This window comes from Bactrocera oleae, chromosome 5, assembly GCF_042242935.1.
Source record: "Bactrocera oleae isolate idBacOlea1 chromosome 5, idBacOlea1, whole genome shotgun sequence".
Taxonomy (NCBI): Eukaryota; Metazoa; Arthropoda; class Insecta; order Diptera; family Tephritidae; genus Bactrocera; species Bactrocera oleae.
The window spans coordinates 32,643,413-32,666,169 of record NC_091539.1 but is presented as its reverse complement, the minus strand read 5'-3'; the positions used below and the strand labels follow the sequence as shown (position 1 = coordinate 32,666,169).

Sequence of the window (22,757 nt, the reverse complement as noted above, 5' to 3'; positions counted from 1 at the left end):
AGCATACTGAAAATGTGTCTTCTATCATAATGTGTTCTTATTTTACATCGGTGAAACTACTTTTGTCTCGTTAATATTGAACAGAAAAATTTTGATGTTTACTTTAAGTTGTTAACACACTCTTGCTATGGTTTTATAACATTCCCTAGGTAGCAAAAAGAAAGTGGATAAGAGTCTCACAAAGAAAGCGCACCGTAAGACAAATGCTTGACGTCAGGGGTTGATAATTCACTTTTCGTTTCTACATTTTGACACACCGGCAACTGATTCAATTACTGACACTACACTACACCGTAGACGTGTTTAAGTTTTTGAGTAACCAGATGTACTTCCCCATATGTATGAACATACATATGTACAACAAATAGGCAATAATATAGTTTAAAATATGTGTGCAAACATAGTATAACATTCAGACCAAAGTCAGCTACAGTTGCAGATAGATGAGTGTGTATGCAACCCAAAGTTCAACAAAAAAATCTCCACACAAGGACAACGAGGATGATGCCAACATTACGAGGACAAGGTTACTAAATATAGTAGTCCGTTTGCAGGCTCAGTCGCCAACCAATCAGGGATTGTTGAGAGTTGCTTACTGTGTACAAATATACAATATATTACTTTTATTCGTATACTTTCTATTCATTAACTTATCGAATAGAGTCGAATCTTTTATATTCTGTAAAATTTACGCATACTCCAATCAGACTCTAAAATGTAATCCACATGGGTCAAAAAATACAATAAAGATAGAAAATTTAAGGTCCAAAGCACATTACAATGCCTTTAAGAGTGTATGGTCACTCACTCCGACTTTCGCCTTACCTCGGAATACTCCACGAGTACATACAGCAGACTATTTTCGAAGCTACTTTCGAGACTTATTCCTAAACGATAGATCTCTGTAACATACCATACGAACACTTTCGACCTTAGTAACATATATTCTGTATAAATACACTGCATTTAATTTATAATTTGTAAAAACAATTTTAATTTGATTAATTTAGTTTCGCCTTAAGAACTCTATATACATACATATGTATGTAAAACTAATTGCACACTTGCATCATGCAATGCATGGCCTATGTTGCCATAAATATATTTAACTTTAACTGGTCCTACATGACACAAATGAACTACAGAGCTCAGTCATTTTTGAAGAACTTTAACTTAAATAACAAAAACACACTTATAGTGAGTAGTGCCATCATTAACGTTTATGTTTAAATTTACCTTGCATAATTCCAACTATGGATTCTTTCAAACTGAAACAATGGGCCGATGTAGTGACATAGAAATTAGTTTTGACGAGCGAAGAGGCGGCATGAATAAGCAATTGGTATGTTTAGATAAAAGAAAACCCATGTGAGGTTCATCACAATATTACTGTTTGGCTAAAGGCGCAAAATAACGGTTCTTGATAGGACTTCTTTAGCGTTAAATCGGCTCTTTTAATACCTTTCTTTTCAGATGGAAGAAGTTCTGTGAGCCTTTTCCTTCAGAATAAGAACATTTAAATGAAAGATCATGTTTCTATATAAAGTATGGGTACAACGATTACTGTTATATTGGAACTACGCATTCACAAAGCCTTGTTTCATTTCATATCTGAACAACAAAAAAACAGTTTTCTAATAATGCTTATCGCTTTGTAGACAACGTCATATAAGTATCTCGGAGTGTAGTTCAGTTACATTCTTATAGTTTAAAATGCGTTCGAGGAAGGGATAAAACTTACATTCGAGTACATATTCCATACATATGTAAATATTTATTAGACTATGGCTTCAAAAAGCCGGATTAAATAAATTATATTTTCATTCTTATATATTATATTTGTACATCTGGTCTTCGCATTAAATAGATGAATAAGCTTAAGGGGAACACCTAAAGTGAAATTTTGAAATATTTAATTTCACTGTGCATTATTAAAACAAGTATTAATATACCCTGAAAATTTCAAAAGAATCGATGCAGTACTTTGTTTTTTTAACTCTCAAATGCGACATTTTTTTAGACTGTCGCACTAGGTGTGCCCCTTAAAACCGTTGTTAAACAGTGCATAAAACAAATCTGAATAGCTAAATTTACATGAGTATAAAAATATTATATCGATTTAAAATTTCAGTATTATGTACAAATACACATACATATGTATGTATATAGTACCATGTACAAACTTGAAAGTGGACCTGTGTAATTCTGGATGTGCACAACATTGGCAAAGCGTGAAAGCGGAGAGGAATGGGAAGGAAAATGTATAAATATTTAATCGCCATTCAATACAAAACTCTAGATGCATTTTATCGTATTGTTTATATAAATATTTAAACAATAAACAAAGTATTGAGTACCTGAGTTCGAAAGGTTTGTGAATATATTATATGTACATGAATTCATTGACATGTATCAACTGAAGAAAAAAGTATTTTTTTAAAGAAGATGTTCAAAATATTTTATTTCATAGGAATATGAAGAACACTGTTCCAAGGGCTCAACTTTAGCTATCTAACGTGAATATTATTGATTCTAAATATTATAGAAGCTGTCTTATATTCGCCGCTACTCTACTTGATATCTTCGCCTGTTTCTCTCCTGCAACAAAAAAAAAATACATTTACATGCAACAACAAAGTTTTCGAGTTGAATTCGTAAAAAAAACGGATAGCCCATTAAAGTGGCAACAGCTATCTTCAATGCTACTAAGTTTTGTTTTGCATATTTTAGGTCGGTTTTGCCATTGTGAATGAAAAACACGATTTTTTTTTGATTTTTAAAAACTTAAGGCTAAATAAAATATAATTGTTCATAGGAAAAAACCAAGGAGTTACTAAACCTTTGACTCGAAAATAAGAATTGCTCCACCAAAGATAGGTTCGCAACAGATTTACACAGATGTCAGAGGGTAATGAAGTAGTCAAGAGTCTGCTAAATTCGGACGCAATATAACATAAAACACTCTCGCAATTCGTAAGAATTATTGGTGTAATATTTAGAAAAATGTCTTTAACAGTTTCTTCTACCTCTTGCTACTAAACGATACTGTGTTTGCAATACATTCAATCAAACTTTCGTTGTCATATTTTAATTAATATTTTTAAGTCAATTTGAAGGGTTAAAGTCATTATATTGAGTACTTGGCGGATGGGGTTTGGTATATCGAACTGGAGAAAGTTGTGGATCCACTAAAAAATGAAGTTTCCCGGACGTCAGCAATGGCATATGATGTTGTGTTTCGATGACTTTGTTAAGGTTTGAGTTGATGTATTTAAATGATCTGAAAATATTGTCAATGGCATTATATAAGACCACCAATTTTAGTACGACGCTTTGCAAGTTCTTTGATAAATATAGCAATATAGTATGTCTTTATTGGGGGTAGTTTAAAAATATTATATTTTGACAACTTGATGCCCACGAAAAATTGAGAAATACTTTCTGCTCAACGCAAAACGAGACTTTATCCATAACTCGACAAGGACATGACATATGGCCATACTTTTTTTTGCTTAGGTTGGCAGGACTGTTATATGTTTACATGTCAAATTTGAGCGCGATCTGTCACATAGTTTTTTTTTAAGGCACTATAAACAAGTCAACCTCGAGAATGTTTTTCGAATTTTACTATGGAAATTAACGTTGAGCAAAAAGTGTTTGTTTGAAATTTTGTTATTCCAATGGAATAAGTGCGACGGACGCAATGAAAATGTTGCAGAAGGCATATGGGGAGTCTTGCCTATCACGTGCACGTATTTTTGATTGGTATAAGCCGTTCAAGGATGGCCGTACATCGCTGGAGAACTTGCCCCATGATCGTCGTCCAGCAACGTCAATAAACGAAGAAAACGTCGAAAAATTAAAGACAATTGTGTTGGAAAATCGTCGTGTGACTGAAAGAGAAATAGCTAGTGAGCTCAACATATCAAATGGATCCGCTCATAGCATTATTCACGCTGTTTTGGGCATGAGACGTGTGTCTGCTCGACTTGTTCCAAAATCCAGCTCATACGTCTCGTCTTGTACGCGATTATTTGACCAAAAACAACGTAAATATTGTTCCGCAAGCACCGTATTCACCCGACATGGCACCGTGTGACTTTTTTCTTTTCCCTAAACTCAAATTGCCGCTTCGTGGAAAGCATTTTCAGTCGATTGAAGTCATAAAAGAGAATTCGAAGAAGGAACTAAAAGCCATACCTAAAGCGGCCTACCAGAAGTGTTAGGAAGATTGGAAAAAAAGGTGGCATATGTGTATCGCCGCTAATGGTGACTATTTTGAAGAGGATAAAATAAATATTGAAGAATAATTAACCGTTTTTGTTGTTTGAGCCAATCGCGTTTATATTTGAGCAGAAGGTATATCCTTAAGTAGAAAAGAGAAAGAAGACATCGAGCAATAGGAGCTTAATCCACTCGATCGGATCAACTTTATGCGTTCAGTTAATTTTTTTTTTATACTCTCGCACAGAGTATAATAGTTTTGTTAACCTTACGGTTGTTAGTTAGTTATAGGGTATATATATATAAATATAAATGATCAGGATGAAAATACGAAGTGTTTCTTGGTACCTTAAGACGGTTCGGATGCAGATGGGTGTAATCAGACTACTGCCCCGTCCACAAACCGCCATTAATCAAAAACAAATAAATCGCAACAACAAAGTTTTACAAAAAGATATAAGACTCTTATTTGGTATACAGGATCTCATTAAGGAGGGGCATCTCCAGCTAAAAAAATTTTAAAGTGGGCATGGTCTCTGGGATGGTATGAGATGACTTTATAGGAAGCGCGTTCAAAATGAGACAGTGACCATGGCACCGCCTACTTTTAGGTGAAAGCCCATATCTTGGGATCTGCTTAACCGAATTCAACCAAATTCGGTAAATAACATTCTTCTCATATTTCTATATTATAGTCCGAAATCATTTTAAATTCCATGTGATTCTTTTACTTTCCACTATGCAAATCAAGCAACAATGATTATATCGGTGTAAAACTTTGAGTGAATAATACGTTTAAATCATGCCACCTTGTGACCAAAAATTGTCTAAATCTAACCAAAACTGTTCAAGCCTCTAGGTACTGATTTTGTGGACCTAAGTGCCTATAGTTGACTTTTTACCGAAAATATCGGTCAATATGTAAAATATATAATTAAAATTAAACTCTCGATAATAGTATGTCTTTATGTCAAAAATGGGTTGAATCGTATCAATACTTCCTTTAATATTTTGCCAACACCTGAAGGAATTTCCAAGGCTTTGATCCTTGCAAGTTGCGAGAGTATAAAATGTTCGGTTTCACCCGAACTTAGAACTTCCTTACTTGTTCGTATTTGAAGTTAAGACATTCAAATAAATGCAATTTGTTGATATAAGTAAATCTGGTTTATTGTGGCTTTAATCGGCTGAATGGTTACATTTTGCTGATACATATGTATGTATGTGTAATTGGAAAGACAACAAAGACAAGTCAACAGTTTTACGAAGACATATTGTCAATAGTAAAATGGCAGTAAACGAAGCAACTGATTGCATGCTAATTGAGTGTAAACAGCAGATTAAATGAAAGATAGTTATTTTGAGGATTAATTGCAACTTAAATATTGCAATTAAATGCAAATAAAATTGTGAGAACTAAATATCCATACGGAATTTAGCCCACACAACGCATGAAGACGCACCCTGTTAAACAAATACAACATAGAAAGGTATACATGAAGAAGGAAAACGAAACATAGCAAGCGCTTATACACGATACGCTAAAATCACGCCACGTAAACCATAGATAAAATGATCCGAAACTCCTCTATTTGCCTTCTGAGAGAGCTCATGAACTTTCAGTGCTGCCAAGAAGAACCACGAGCTCATGAGTTACTGAACAGATGACAAGCAAAACAATGAACTACCACTAAGAATCCCGCAGAAATAAATTGCGAAATCGGTGGGTAATTCGTGAGATCAGATTTTTTGTTGACTTTTACGTATATTTGTTATCTTTATTTAAAGAGATTTAATATAGTTTTGTTTTTAAGAAAAAGCGGTATTTTGTCGCAGAGTATTCTTTTGCTTAGCAGTACTAATTGATAACGTATATACCTATTTTGGTTAGAATTCCAAGCAAATGTTATGTAATTACGAATAAATTATCAAGAGATATTTGTTAATTGAGTATATAAAAAAGAAATAAGAATCATGTTTAGGTTGAAACTTGTGTGTTTTGAAATATTAAAATATTTTGTTAAATTTAGTTTTAAACGTTAATTTTGAAAATCTTTTGTGATTAAAATATACATGTACTTATATTTAGAAGTCATATAGGATATCTAGCTTGTTAAAATAATTTTAATTATGTATATTTTTCTGTAAAATGGAAACCGAAAAATACCCATGAAATACATTTAAAAATCTCAAAACTTATTTCTTTCCTTAATGGCACCGCTGTCAAATGTTATAAAAAATGTGGACTTTGACAGCGCTCTCTCAAATCAAAGAGTTTCGGATCATTTTATCCTTGGTAACAGCGATCACACGCATGGCACTAGACTCAGCAGTGAGTGGATCCTCTGGCTAGTCCTAGTGCCTTATGTTGTAAACGCCGTTCGTTAAGGGTGAGCTCGGTAGTGAGTTGATCCTCTGCACGAGCGGAGTCAGAATCGGAATCGAAGACTACAGCGCACGCAGGAGGACATCGTCACCTAAGCCTACACGAGCACCGGCAGAAACATCTGAGCGTCGTCTTCGTAGCAGCCACGAGCGTCAACGCACGCAGCAGCACATCGTCACCTAAGCCTACACGAGCGTCAACCTACGCAGCAGTAGAATCGGTCGGACATCATCACCACAGGACGCAAAACGTAAGTGATCCGAAGTCGCTTAGCACACCCAGAGCGTGGCAGAGCGGAATACGCTATCGTATAATAGCTATTCAACGGGAGCGCGGAGAGGAGGATGACGCTAATGCGGTAAGGAGTGAATTCCAGCAGTTAGTCGATCCTCTGGCAGGAATTTCATTCTTAACCGTACGAATGCTGGAATTCACGTGTGAAGTGGGTAGTGAGTTGATCCTCTGACCTGCTCCACGCTTGGCACCGCGGCCGCTGCCCCTGCCCTTCATAATTCCGCATGAAAGTGACGCGCTAACGGGCCACGTAAACCGCTACTCTGCCATAGCGCTATCATCGGGTGACGCCACTACAACGCGGAAGACACCATTTTGTACGGAAATTTAATAAAGTACGATTTGTAAAAAGAGCTCCACAGTTTACAAATTTATTGTAACGAACCTTGGACACGGCGAGTATACCTCAGCAAATCACAAGAAGCAGTGGCAGCAAAAAGCTTCGTTACAAAATATAAACAAGCAATTGGTTCTATATGACACCCACAAGTTAGTATGGACAACACTCACTGCTATGTTAATGTGTCAACTCACTCGGTTTGTATTGTTAAGTGTGTTTAAGATAAGAACATTAAGAATGGTTATAAAGTATCGTAACAGAAGAACATCATCCGATATTTTGAACACAGAATATTGCCATCTCGAAACAACCTTGGAGACATTAGTGGGGTAACATATTATGATCAGGATATAGTGGAACTGATTTTTGAGTGTCCCTCCGCGCAACTTTAATTTGATAAAGAATTTTATTGTAATTCGGTTTCTTTCCATAATAGCAAAATTGGGTTTATTTTTAAAACAGGAGCTTTTAGATGGAGCTCTATGATCCTTAGTGGAGATTGCTCATAAATTATTCAACAATAAGTTAGCTACGATACCATTGGAGCATAGATCGCATCTAAAAATAAGCTATGAAACTTTTTTGACAAAAATAAATTAATATAAAATCTAAATCTACCATATCGTGCCAACGCTAATTAAGAAATGGCTAGCCTACTCAACGGCATCGAGTTACTTCGTTATAAGGGGTTATATACAGTTAACAGGTCGAAAAAAAGTGAATTTTCCAGATATTTTTCTAAGAAAACTTTTAAAACTATTGATCCAAAAATTTATACACATATTTAAGTATCTTTTAACTATATTTTAAGACTAAGTACTAGTAAAATTATTTATTTGGAAAAGACCTACAGCTGATCTCCGGGAGCTCCGAGCGGTGACCACTATATCTCAGAACTGGATCATCTGGAATTGAAAAACCAAACATTTGGAAACACAATGCTTAAGCAGATTTATATTGGCCTCAAGGCGGTTTGTTGACTTATAAGATCTTGTTTATATTTTCTGGCTTCACAAAGAACTGTATATAGTAATCCAAGTGCGACCCTATCAAAAGAATTGGCCATTGAATTACGTAATAGTAAAATTCGGCTGCCTTTTTTATAAATGGAATGGTTTAAATGAGATATGGAACTAATTGTAAGTCCCAAAAGATCCGTATGACATATTATTAAAATCATTGTTGAAATCGTAGAGAAAAGATGTCCCTGTGTTCTTTATATGGAACCTACAATGAGTCAAAATTGCTTTCGTGCTTAAATAAAGTTTTAAACCAAAAAACACGTTTTCTTCGGTTGCACCGGAGCTAAACCAGCATTCACAAATACAAAATATGCCTTAGAAGAATTTGATTTTAATCGGTCTGTTGGGCAGCTATATGCTATAGTGATCCGATCTGGACAATTTCTTCGGAGATTACATTATTGTCTTAGACAATAATCCAGGCCAAATTTGATAAAAATATCTCGTTAAATGGAAATATTTTCCGCAGAAGCACTTAATTCTTATCGTTCAGTTTATATGGCTGCTATATGTTATAGTGATTAGATATCGGCGGTTCCAAAAAATGAGCAAATGATCTCTTGAAGAGAAAAGGACATGTGCAAAATTTTAGATCAATATCAGTAATACTGAGGGACTAGTTTGCGTAGGTACAGACAGACGGACGGACGTACAGACGGGCATACTAAATCGGCTCAGCTCGTCATACTACTCATTTATATTAAAAAGTGTATATAGGGTCTCCGAGGATTCCTTTTGAAAGTTACAAACATTGTGGCAAACTTAATATACCCTGTACAGGGTATAAAAAGGGTTAGTGGCTTTGGCTGAAACACAACTCCAAGTTTTTCTGCCTTCAGCAATTATTCAGCTTAAAATAATTGTAGCTGAATAAAGCGTTTAATGCCTGAAATCTTCCATAAGACACTTCAATAATAGGACAAATATTTTCTCTAAAAAATTCATAGAGACCGTTTAAAAGCAATGACCTGCATTCTTCTTCTTCTATAGAATCAGATTGAATTTAAAAATTGCTATATATAATGTTGATCACGAAATTTTGTTATAATTGCTTAAGTAGTTCCTGAGCTATATTTTTTAAGGTGGGCAGTGCCACGTTCCTGGTTAATTTTTATACCGGCTTCTATGAAGCTCATATATACAATATAGGATGTGAAATTAAATGATTCTGACATATTTACTTGGTGATATATCGTACTTTAAATAAATTTCAACATTATCGTTAAATGAGGACGGGGTGGGTTATTATCCGCTTTTACAATTTAAATAGTCAGAGTATCTGCCGAAAAGATGTTCTTGAGTGAATTTGGTTAATATACATTTAGTAATTTATTAGATATGTACATTCATCTTATTTGGAGGCGGGGCCAGGTCCACTTTTTATGCCACAGATTCCCCCCTCCTGCTATACACTGTACCAAACATTTTGTGGGCGTGGCATTTACAGCACCGAATTTTTTGTGATGCCAAGGAACACGTATACCAAGTTTCGTCAATATTTCCTACGGTTGCACGGATTTACGGTCGGACAGATGGGCAGTGGACAGACAGACAAGCAACCGATCTCGCTTAGTTTTAGTTGATACAAACAACAGTTAGGTGAACAAAACTATAATACTCACTACTACTACTCAACATATTGCAAGAGTATAAAGATGCATTTGTGTGTATACTTATACGTAATACGTAAATATATATTTATATTTTATTTTAAAGGAAATATATTTAATTTCTTCATAACTGATATTTGCTGCACGAATACATATACAAAAACCTAAGAACTTCCTCAAAATGTCAGTGTACCTTTTATGTTAACATCAACCGGATAAACGAAGAGGGGCCACATCATCTATGAACGTTGGGGCCACATAGACCTTGCTTTCACTTACAACGCTCACTCAATGTTAAAAATAATCTTCGCAAGCTTTGAAATACTCGACATCTGAAAATTACAGTCAATTGAATTACATTTTTTGTAAAAAGAAATTTTATTAAAACGATACAAAATTTTTTAGTCAAATTTTACTGCTTTGGTTCGTTAAAATCTATTTTTTAATTGTATACAAATCATGAGTCGTTGCATGCGACCGGGCCCTATCACTAGCAATGGTTACTTAAATTTTCTGCGAGAATTCAGAAAGAAATGCTGTGGTATGTCGGCAGTGGAGACAGTGCGACAAGGTGCGAAGGCTTGGAATCGACTCTCCTGTAAACAGAAAGCCAAATATCGGGCAATGGTACGTAAACAAACGAACCAATCTATAACTAACTACTACTTAAATATACATATGAATGTGTACAGGCTTGTAAAAGACCTCGGCGCAAGAAACGTCGCAGCTGTCGTCCAAAGCGCAGGCGTCGCTCATGCCGGCCTAAACGACGAAAGCGCCGTAGTTGCCGGCCGAAGAGGCGTAAACGATCCAGCTGCCGAAGAAAGCGTCGGCCAAAGCGTCGTCGTAGTTGTCGCCGTCGGTCGCGACCACGCAGACGTAGATGTGGTAGAAAGCGTAAACGTTGCATGAAACCCGGTCCAGTGACAGCGAATGCTTATTTGAATTTCCTACGCGCCTACAGACGTAAACATTGTGGGCTCAGCCCTCAGGAGACGGTTCAAAAGGGTGCGCGTAGATGGTGCTCATTGTCGCCTGAGTGTAAACGGCGTTACATGCGTCAGGTACATAAATTGTTAATAGTTGCAAATCAATACAAAAAAAAAATATTTCTCTTCTCAATAGGCTTGTAAAATGTCAAAGAGTAAGCGCAAGAAGAGGAGCGCCATTTGCCGATCGTTCCGAAAGAAGAGGCGGTGTTAAAATCTATAAGTGAAGCTAATTATTGTCTGTCTAACAAATTGTTAATGTGAAACTATGCTATTTTCTAAATAAAAATGTGCAAAATGATAGTGTGTAGAAAACATAAGTCGGTAATTTCATTAATTTTCCATTTTTATTTTCCGTTACTTTTACAGGTTAGAAGTTGCTTGGCGCCAGATATTTATTTCTTTAAACATACATACTAGATACGTATCTTCCTACCTCATCTCTTTTCATGCTCTTTTCGTTTATTTTTATTTTATATTGTAATTTTTATGTTGGTATTTCTAACGACTTTTGTGCGAAAACCTAAAGAGGCATAACCGTATTACATGTTCCAAAGACATAACGCTGTTGTAAACGCGATGTTCCTAATGCTTCAGTTAGTGACCGACGAAAAGCGGTAGACCGTATCAGCTGATATGACCTTTCTTATGAGAGCGCAATGTAAATGAACAACCGCTTTTGCCGCCTGCTATTACCGTCCGTACCGTGGGATATTCTCGAAAATTGGATATTTCCCGTAGAAAAAGAGTCCGCTGTGCAACTCTTACAACGCAGGGCGCCAGTCTCTTCTCACTATTAAACTAACTCTCACAGTCAAATACAATTATTTATAAATAGGTTGACTATTTTTATATTCTCGCAACCTGTTGCTACAGAGTATAATAGTTTTGTTCACCTAACGGTTGTTTGTATCACCTAAAACTAATCGAGTTAGATATAGGGTTATATATATATAAATGATCAGGATGAAGAGACTAGTTGAAATCCGGGTGACTGTCCGTCCGTCCGTCCGTGCAAGCTCTAACTTGAGTAAAAATGGAGATATCTTTATGAAACTTGGTAGACATGTTTCTTGGTACCGTGAGACGGGTGGTATTGCAGATGGGCGTAATCGGACCACTGCCACGCCCACAAAACGCAAATTATCAAAAACAAATAAATTGCCATAACTAAGCTCCGCAATAAAATACAAGACTGTTATAGGATCACATTAGGGAGGGGCATCTGCAGTTAAATTTTTTTTTAAGTGGGCGTGGTCCCGCCTCTAATAGGTTTAATGTGCATATCTAAACCGCTAATGCTATAATAACAAAATGCACTGGAAGCAAATGTTTTTAGCACTTCAATTACGGTGTGAAAATAGTTGAAATCGGGTGGCAACTCCGCCCACTCCCCATATAACGGTACTGTTAAAAACTACTAAATGCGCGATAAATCAAGCACTAAACACGCCAGAGACATTACATTTTATCTCTGAGATGGTATGAGATGACTTTATAGGAACCGCGTTCAAAATTAGTCAGTGGGCGTGGCACAGCCCACTTTTAGGTGAAAACCCATATCTTGGGATCTGCTTAACCGATTTCAACCAAACTCGGTGCATAACGTTCTTTTCGTATTTGTTTTAGTGCGAAAATAGGCGAAATCGGACTACAACCACGCCTATTTCCCATATAACACTATTTTAAATTCCATCTGATTCTTTCACTTTCCACTATGCAAATCAAGCAACAATGATTATATCGGGGTAAAACTTAGCGTGAATAATACGTTTAAAGTATGCCACCTTGTGACCAAAAATTATCTAAATTGAACCAAAACTGTTTAAGCCCCTAAGTACTAAATATGTGGACGCCAGTGCCTATAATATTTGCCTTTGCGAGAGTATAAAATGTTCGGTTACATCCGAACTTAGCCCTTCCTTACTTGTTAGTAGTTGGAATTTAGTTTTGAGCTTTAAAAAAAAATGAAAAATGATAACTGAGCTAGTTACAAACAAAATCATATATACAAATTGAGCAATGACAACATTTTGTGTTTGGGGATTTTTTTATATTGGGAAGTTTTTGTTTGGGGATTGAATTTTTGGAGGTTTCGAGCCTCTTTCTATATTTATACTCCGTAAAGATTACTGGTAGTTATTTTTTATGGTATACTAATCATGTTCTTAAGATATATTTTGCCGTTATTTGATAACTAACTTTATGTAGAGAATCTTGTTCATCCTGTTCTAGTGAAACCAACCAAAACTGCAGCTAGATTTATTAATAAATAAATGAAAAAATATATATTGTATACTATTTCACCTACATGTCACTTTTAACAAAACATATTTATATTAATGCTTCAAATTCTTTCAGAGAGTTTTTTAAACCGTTTAGCGACTTTTAAGAATTTGTTTAGTGTAACTTTCGTTGATACGCTTGCCTTACCGCTTTACGTTTGAAAAAGTTATAGTAATAGATCCGGATAGATAATTTTCAAAAACAAAAACAATCATAGTAGGTAAAAAAGAGGAGAAAATAAATATTTTAATTTTAAAAAAATACAGTGTATTTGAGACATAAGAAGGTAAATTTACTCCAAATTTCGTTAAAGAAATTTTTTTTGTACAAGATAAAAATAAAAAACCCAAAAACTTGGTTATTCTAATTTTTTAAATAAAGTTTGAGGTTGTGTAAAAAGTATATATACAAATGTTGTAGTTGCTTTCAGTACCTACGTTATTGCCATATAACTTTCCGGAAATCGTGATAAACCGACCTAAGATCGCCCGAAAATTATAATTTTAATTATATTTTAATTTAATTTTATAAAAATAATTATTTTTCTTTGATGTTCGTTAGTTTTTCTTTCGTTTCCGAAAGTTTCAACCTACTATGAATTTCTTTCTTTTTTATTATTTTCAAATTCTTCTGAAATAGTCTATAAAATTTCAAGCAGCACAATGTTTTTTGAAGAAATGTCAAAGCTCTAGCCATCTGATTAATATTCACATTCCATTATTTCTCCCCTTTCTTTGTCGAAAAGTGCTATCTTAGTTTCATGGGAACAAAATACACATATACATAATGGTGGGGCGGAGAAAACTATTTTTTTTCGCTTGTACTCTGAAAAATATAGATTTTGTATGAAATTGAATGCCCTACAAAATAGCCTCTTACCCTTTTTTCGTAAATCTAACCGTTTAAAAGATAATAACGTCTGGTATAATTTTTCGATTAAGTTGGCCGTATACGAGACATCCATCGTTAAACATCAATGAAAAAATAATATTAATAAAAAAAAAAATAAGTGACCATTTTTGTAGAGCAGTAAATTTCCTAACTATAAGTTTTACAATTTAAAATTATTTTATTATATCATTATATTAGATGTTTGCCACAAAAGTGTTTTAACATTTGCATGTCAAGGATTTGTACCGAACCAAAGGAGCAAGTAAGTGATTGTTATTTTTGTTTGACTCAAACAAAGGGCATTACAACCAAGTTCAAAAACACGACCCAGTAACCAAACTTGTTTTCGGCCAACAGACCCAGACCACATCGTGGCGAACAGCGTGTGCTATTGTATATCTGAAAGAGAAATTATCCTGGACCTCCACAAATACAGGAACTGATAAAGGATAAGAGCTTTGAAGAAAATTGAAAGGAAAAGCTCGACTGGAAATCTTTTGTGAACGTTGTCTAAATATTTCTAGCAAACCATAAATCGGAAAATTACAAAGACTTCATAAATGAACTTATAATGTCATATAAAGCTTTGAGGTGTAATAGGCCCTTAAAAATACATTTACTAGACACTCATCTAGATTTCTTTCCGGAAATTTTGGGTGTTGTGTGTGACGAATTAGAGAGGTTCCATCAGGACATTTCCTTAGTGGAGAAACGCTATCAGGGTAAATGGGTGCAGGAATGCTAGCTGATTATTGTTGGAGACTTAAATAATACCTATAAGTTTTTTTCTGTATTAAGTAATTGTAACTGTATTAAGAGTATTACCAAAATGTAATGCATCAAACCAGACCCATATCCCTCAAACAATGATTCCCGATTCTCTGGTTGATATTTTTCTATATCAATATAAATTTTTCTTGTATTAAATTTAATATATTTTGGTTAGTTCCCTAGTCGGAAATTTCGAGAGTATAAAATATTCGGTTGCACCCGAACTTTGTCTTGCCTTACTTGTCTTTCTTTAAGCGGAAAGTACCAGAAGACATTTTAAAAAATCGATTTGTTTTATTCGATATGAATATTGTTGAAGAAAATATTGCAAATTTCAAAAGCCGATCGTTTTTTTGATGGAAGATACATATGCCACTTGAAAATAGACGGGACCGAGCCGAAAGACCTAAAACCGCAAACTTAAAAAAGCGAAACGCGAAACCACGGTTTTTAACTTGACGTAAAGGATTTCGGAAAATATAGTAAACCGATTTTCTCCAGCCAGCTTTTATTTTAGCGGCATAAAAAACTACTTTAGATAGACCACGGACAAAAAGAAAAAACGTTAACTTCGGTTGCACCGAAACTATAATACCCTTCACATATACAAACGGTTCCTTACAAGCACTTCCTTCCGATCGTTCATTTTGTATGATTAGATAACAATCTATTCCAAATTTTGTGAAGATATTTCATCAAATGGAAAAATTTTCCATACAAGCTCTTGATTTCGATCATTCAGTTTGTATAGCAGCTTTATGCTATAGTGGTGCGATATCGGCTGTTACTACAAATTAGCGGCTCCTTGGGGAGAATAGAACAGGTGCAAAATTTTAGATCGATATTTTCAACACTCAGGGACTAGATCGTATATATGTATGTATACAGGCAGGCAGCCAGGCGGACATGGCAAAATCGACTAAGTTCATTATGCTGATCATTTATATATGTATATACTTTATAGGGTCTCCGATATTTCCTGCTTGGTGTTACAAATTTCAGGGTATAATGATGTTTTCGATTTGCGGTCAATTAAACAACAACATTTATAATGTAGAAATGTAATTTTTTTTAATTTTTCAAACGTCGACCTATATATGGATGATATCATTTCCAAAAAATAAATTGCGAAAAAGTCATTTTTTTGGCGCTCTAAGAGTACTTCCCCCCTTTACATTGTCACTTAAATATAAATGCGCTCAGTCAGGTTTGCTAATACCCTCACGACCATATAATCATCTACATTTTCGAGTACATTTACTTTTGACTTCTCTATTCAAACTATTTTAACCTGTTATCCTATATTTTTATACCCTTTGTATGTTATGTTATGTTAACCAGTCGCTTGTTCGATGTGCTGGTTTCCAAGATTTTGTAAATACGCGCATTTAGGTTGCATAAATATTTGCAGGTACGCGGATGGCCAGTCCACAAAGCGGATTAACTTTCATAACGTCCTTGTATTTCTTTAATCCGTGCAAAACATTTATTGTTACAACTTTAACTGAATACATACACACATACATGTATGTATAAATAAAGTTTTGCTGCACCTTTGAGGAAATTATGAGGTAATCAGTGGAAATCGTTGTCGCAATATCTTTTAATGCATAAAAACACACAACTTTTGCTAATCCGAAACATGCGTATGTACATATAGATACCAAAAACTATTACCTTTTACCTTTACTTCTTCATACAAAAATTAGGAAGAAGCGAATGGGTGTTACTCCTAAAACTAAATCCACAGCTTTTGACATTTGCTCGGAAAGACATTATGCATAAGTGGCATTTAAGTCAGCAGAGACGGGATTTAAGCATATGAACGTACTTTATCTATATACATACATATATTACTGTGTTAACAGTTAGATAAATACCACCAATTTCAGCAAAGTGGTGCATCAAACGTGGCCAAATAATCCGGTGAAAACTTTCGACGTTTGGGATGGTTTTTTATTTTCGCATATACATTTATTTGTGCATAAAAAAGACTACATAATATACGAGTATATAACACATACACAATTTAATTTTTACAATTCTTCGACTAATGGCAATGAAAATGTATATGTTAACAGAAAAGTATGTTGGGCTTGAAAGCAATCGAAACAGATTTGCGTTCAGAATTTCGCTTACGTCAACAGCTGAAATAGCAAAGAAGGATTAAAAGAGATTAGTTGATGGGATTTCGTGCACATAGTGTTACAAAATTTAAGGCATATGTTGTAGTTACCATGCAATAATATTACATATATTTTTAAGATTTAGTGAGAAAACGTAAAATTTTACCTAAAAGGAGGTAAAGCTTGACCTGAGCTGAAAGGTGTTTGAGAACATACAAAGCTACACGGTGCTGTGTATAGGGATGAGCACTATAATTTCGCAAAACCTTGGTTCAATCACTTTTCGGTCAACATAAAGCATGAGTATATTTAATAGAAGGTCCATCCACGGCAGGAAACAAGAAAACTTTAATAAATATATCCAAAAAATGGAAAAGAGTGCTGTGAATAACATCCATCAGCGAATTAAGAGCTATAAGTCAATCCAATCCAGTTCATTCAATTTATATTTCAGAATAATTAAATGAACGCCGATTAAGGAATTTTATTCATAGTATATTTTTTTGGAGTTTTATTTATAACAATGATTATACAGCTCTACAAAATCAAAAAATGTTTATGTGCAGTGGATATCTTTGCAAATTTTAATGCTTTCAAGTGTCCATATTATGACCTTATTCATGAAAATATGAGCTTGTTAGTCATAAATATTTAATTTTGCAGTCATGATTAGGGTTCTGTGCACGGTTTTCGTGCACACAAACATCGCGTGATTTGTGATTTAGTGAGCATATTGTTATTAAGTTTTAACAAGACGTTTATCTATAGTCCCTTATAACTTATGTTATAGGTATAACTCTTTCTGACCCTCTGGGACAGATTCATAACCAGCAAATAGGTTCATAAGACGGATGACGCAATGCATTACTTATCATTATGCGCACCTCTAAATGTTTCAGATATTCACTATCCATCAGACGAACGAAAATTTACGTTATGATTTTAATATCATTTTATAAGATAGTTGTATATCATTTAAAGCATTTTTGAGAACAACTGTTTAGTTTGTATTAGAATGGTCCAATCTTACTACACCCACTAAAATAAGTGCTAAGAAGCATTCTTATTTAAAACAGTTCTTCCTTTCATTCTGAACATTTTAAGGACAGTAGAAGCAACAGTTAGATATGCAAAATATGGCAATATCTCGAAGAGCGCAAAGCTTCGTCTACAATTATTGTATTATCTTGTAACATATAAATTCATACATATTTCAGGCAGAAAATGAAAGATACATAAATACATTTTTTTTACATTTCCTGTTATGAGTGTTTGAAATTAGTTTTGCATCATCTCGCAATTTATTCCAGCGTATTCAAGTTTCCAAGCTAAGTAGAAACTTATGCGCTCAAAAGGCAGCTGCGATTCATGCTTTTCATTCCCATTATTTGAAACAATGTAAATAAAACTTGGTGTATATGCACAGTATCATACATACATATTATATACTTGCGGAAATATAACTAAACACGTATGTATGTTAGGGTGGGCCAAAAAGACTTAAAAACATCATCGAAAATGACGAAAAAAATTCTAGAAATGTTTGAGCTCTTAATATTAAGATTAAAGAAAATTTCGGATTTACCATATAAATAACATAGCAGTCCTTTCTTCTTTTGTTCGGATGTTAAATGCATGAACATACTGTTTGCTCTGTTTCAGCAGCATTCAGTATTTTATTTTGTTCCAAAACAGTTAATTCAACTTTACTAAATACTTATTTTTGAAAAATTTGTCTAATATTAGTTTGAAGGGAGCAGCAAAATTGTTTTTACGCAATGAATCATTTGAACTTTTTAGACAAAACAAACAGCTGATTTGATGTTACCAAGCAACGAAAAAATTGTCAAGCTTGTCACACTAGTACTTCATTACTCGGAAGAACGATAATCTGTTAATTTTACAAAAACGAAATGCGCGTAAAAACTACCAAATAACGACTAACGAATTAACAAAGCTGGTGTGAATACCCCTACGGTAAAGTAAACATTAAAACTTATTCTTGTAGGGAACTTAAAGATCTACAAAACAGGCCTAATATGATCTAAGTCGATTCGTTCAAAATTTATAAGAGGTCAAATGACTTTTAATACTGTTTTTATATAGCATTATAAGTCTACAATGATTTTAGGCTACTTTTAGGATATTATTTAAATGAAAATATAACTCAAGGTTACATCAAGCCTCTCTAACTTTGTTTACTAAGTGAAATCTTGTGCAGTTTGATTTGTATTCAATTATTAACTTATAACATAAATATCATATATAAAATTATTCCATATTTTTTTTGCTGCTCTAAAGGTAAAAAGGTATATACATATAAGATAGTGTGGCGTCCTAGCTGCATCACATTCAAAAGCCACGAAGATGAATTATGTTGAATTTGCATTGAAGGTATGACTATTATATTACATATGTATATCCCTACCTATACATACCTGTATATGTATCACAAGTCAAACTACCGGTATGACTAAATGTTCTTTTGAGGAGGAGGAGGCTGTAGACATTATTAGCTTTGGCTGTAGACATCGTTCTATTCAACTACAACTACAGCAAAAAGTCAATGGAGAACCAAAATGTAAAAGGAATGGTAGAACCCTTGGAAAAGAATTAGGAAAGTACTCGTATACATTTTTATATAAAGAGCACCAACAGCATGAACGACGTAAGTGACATTTTTTTTCCAAATAAAATGTTTGAATTATAATTATGTTAAATCTCTTCAAACACAATATAGTGAAACATCTCTCTAATATTCATAGTGTGAGTAATATTAAAAGCATTTAGTTTATGTTGGCCAATTTTGATTTTATCATTAATTTTTTTTTTTCGATACTATTGTACGATTTGTCTTTTACCATAAAATAGGTCTCGTCGATTTGCTCTTCGTGGTATTCACTTCTTTTTTGTACCTTTGCTATATGCCGCACATATCTTGATGAAACTTGGTACACGTATTTCTGATATTCCAGACGACAATATCGGACTATTTCCACGACTCCAAAGTTGCAGCGTCTGTACAGCAAGAGATGTGGTTGCAATCCTCGGATATTGCCCTCCCCAAACGTTGACGACCACGTCCCACCAATCGACCAAGACGAACTGAAAACAGCTGAGAACAACAAATCGCTAGAAACCGATGTTTACTGGCTAAATAAACTGATTGGACCTTATCAGTGTGTCTTTAGACCTGTCAAATCCTCCATAGAAACAAATTTTAACAATACGGCATATTCTGGAGTTTTTCTCCACAAACAGAGTGACTTAAATCAAGACAAAATGCATCTTTGTTGAAAGTTATATTTGTCTACCTCAGAACCAGCATAAATTCCACCAACAATCTAATCGCAGAATATCTCTTGCCAACAGGTGTTTCTTTGGGATCGGTAGGCAATTGAGAAGCAGAACTCTCTCTCGACGAACAAAAATTACGCTCTATAAGTCTCTTATTATTCCCGTCCTATTAGATGGCACAGAAGTGTGGAGAAATGTTTATTTTGGGGCAAAAGCTGAAAATGTATGCGGCGTTTGCAAAAAAAAAACAAAATAGAAATTAAATTAGGGAAATAACGAAGACCCTTATATATATTCATGTGTGTTCTATATTTAAAAAAAATCAAATATAATTTTATCTCAAGCAAGAAAAGTGTTTTTAAAACTACGTCAAAATAATACTTAGCCGTCTGTCATTGCTTGTTCAAATTGTCAACCTTATATTATATTATTTTAGAGAATAGAAGCAGGTTTGCGAGCTAACGAGCTGTCAAAATAAATGTAAGCGTTTGCCATTCAAGTTCAGTAGACTTTAAGGAAGTAAAAATCTTCATAGTTCATTGTTTAAAAATCATGTATTTATGGTATATTGATACTTGACGAAAGCTAAATATGGAGCCGACGTTTTGCCTAGGTTAGGCCGAATAATGGTGGAATTTTTAATTGATGGGAACCCAAACACTATCAAAATTAGTTCGAAGTACTAAATGACGTAAAATCATCCAATTACCAAACATTATATGAAATATTAAATTCTATCACTTTCATACATTTTTCTGTATTTCATTTATTATCAAATTAATTTTTATACCTTTTAAAACACCGTATACATGACACAAATAAATATATGTGTTTACATACACATGTACATTAGATGTAGATGCATATATTTCAGCAAACATTGCTGGCGTTTTCAAACCGATGAGTTCGTCAAAATAGTCAACTGCAGCTGTCACGCGTCGAATGTTGTCAAAGTATGCTTTGTCATCATAATAACTGTATAAAACTTTTCAATACATATGCGAAGAATACATTGCCGAGGACTGTGGCTGCGCATGTTTTCCTGCAGTAATTAAAAGTTTTCGTCTTGGCAAGAACTTACATGTTTTTGCAATTTATATATGTACATATATAATATGTTACGAGTATCATATATGATAACGACGGATAAAGTCAAACAGCGCTTATGCACGACCTTGAAAGAACTGCGGTTTATAGTTAATGTTTATGGGGATTTATAGTTAATATTAATGGGGGTGTTTGGCAGCTAAATTCCAAAATTATATAAAAGCATTATCTAAATACATTACACGAAACCAGTTTGTGATCAGTTATTTCTTCAAAAGAAATCTTATGAGATTTGCAAATAATGCGTTATCATCCATTAACGGTATTTTGTGCGCCAAGAAACGGCCTTATTTAGCCCATCTTCTTAGTGTGTCAAGGAATAGGTGTACCATGTTTTATCAATATGTCCCAAAGATATCGATTGCACGGAGAGCAGCAGTCATCCTTATCATCCTAATCGTTTTGGTGAAAAAACCCATCATCACTCAGTGCAAAATATTGTAAGAGTATAAAAGCAGCAATCGTACTACCCTAAAATAACAAGAGGAAGTCGTTTCATATCTGGTACATATACAATATATACAATTTCTGTCATGAGGAATTTTATTTGAATGATTAACGACTATTTTATAGACAAACATTAGCTGTTTTAATATGCTACAATATATCAATAAAAAATTTTAACCTCACTTAACCGTGAAATAATATATTAATAACAGTATTAAGTGTTGAATGCAGTTCGAATTAAAACTGTCTGATATATATAATTTGCTTAACTTTAGGAGTCGTTAAACGGTTTCAATTAATAATAAGTATGTTCCGCTACACTTGTATTACATACGAGGCTGGTCCGATGACTACTTAGATTCAACTACTAATGGCTCCATTGTCGCAAATAAAATTAACGATTGTAAGGCATGTTTTCGTAGACGGCTGCTGTCAAAACTTCAGCCAAACTCTTGCAGAACTCGTAGTTTTGTTTTGACCACCTGTAACAGACGGGGTGTCTACGTATTTTAAAAAATGGAAAGAGAGTAATATCGCTCGGTGATTCGATTCGTGACCAAAGATGACATTCGAAACAGTTGACTTTACTAAAAGACTGTGTTGTCAGTCCGATAGCCACCATCCTCTGGGATTTTTAAGGTGTGATCTCCATCAACTACTAGGAGAAAAACGAAAAGGTCTAGGGCTCTATTATATACCATGAACAGGGTATATAAATTTGGTACGAAGTTTATAACACCTAACATATAAAATTTATACATAAATGATCAGCTTGACGATGGTATATACGCGAACTAGGTCCCTCAGCTCTTGAGATATCGATCTGAAATTTTGCGTACGTTGTTTTCTTTCTAATCTTTTGTCGAAACCGTCGATATCGGATCACTATAGCATATAACTGTCATACAAACTGACATAACAAAACCAGGTACTCATTTGGAAACTTTTATTTGTGAACGGTATTATA

The 22,757-nt window shown here is 34.3% G+C and overlaps 2 protein-coding genes across 3 annotated transcripts in view; one reads left to right on the top strand and one right to left on the bottom strand.

Moving 5' to 3' along the window:
- LOC106619923 (otoferlin) overlaps window positions 1-22,757 on the bottom strand; it is a 126,794-nt gene that overhangs the window by 85,989 nt on the left and 18,048 nt on the right. The window lies entirely within an intron of this gene.
- Window positions 10,186-11,185, top strand: LOC106619921 (protamine-like protein 99C). The gene is made up of 3 exons (XM_014238251.3): window positions 10,186-10,503; window positions 10,569-10,940; window positions 11,002-11,185. Exons 1-3 carry the CDS (start codon window positions 10,336-10,338, stop codon window positions 11,077-11,079), a joined length of 618 nt encoding a protein of 205 aa, XP_014093726.1. The 5' UTR covers window positions 10,186-10,335; the 3' UTR covers window positions 11,080-11,185.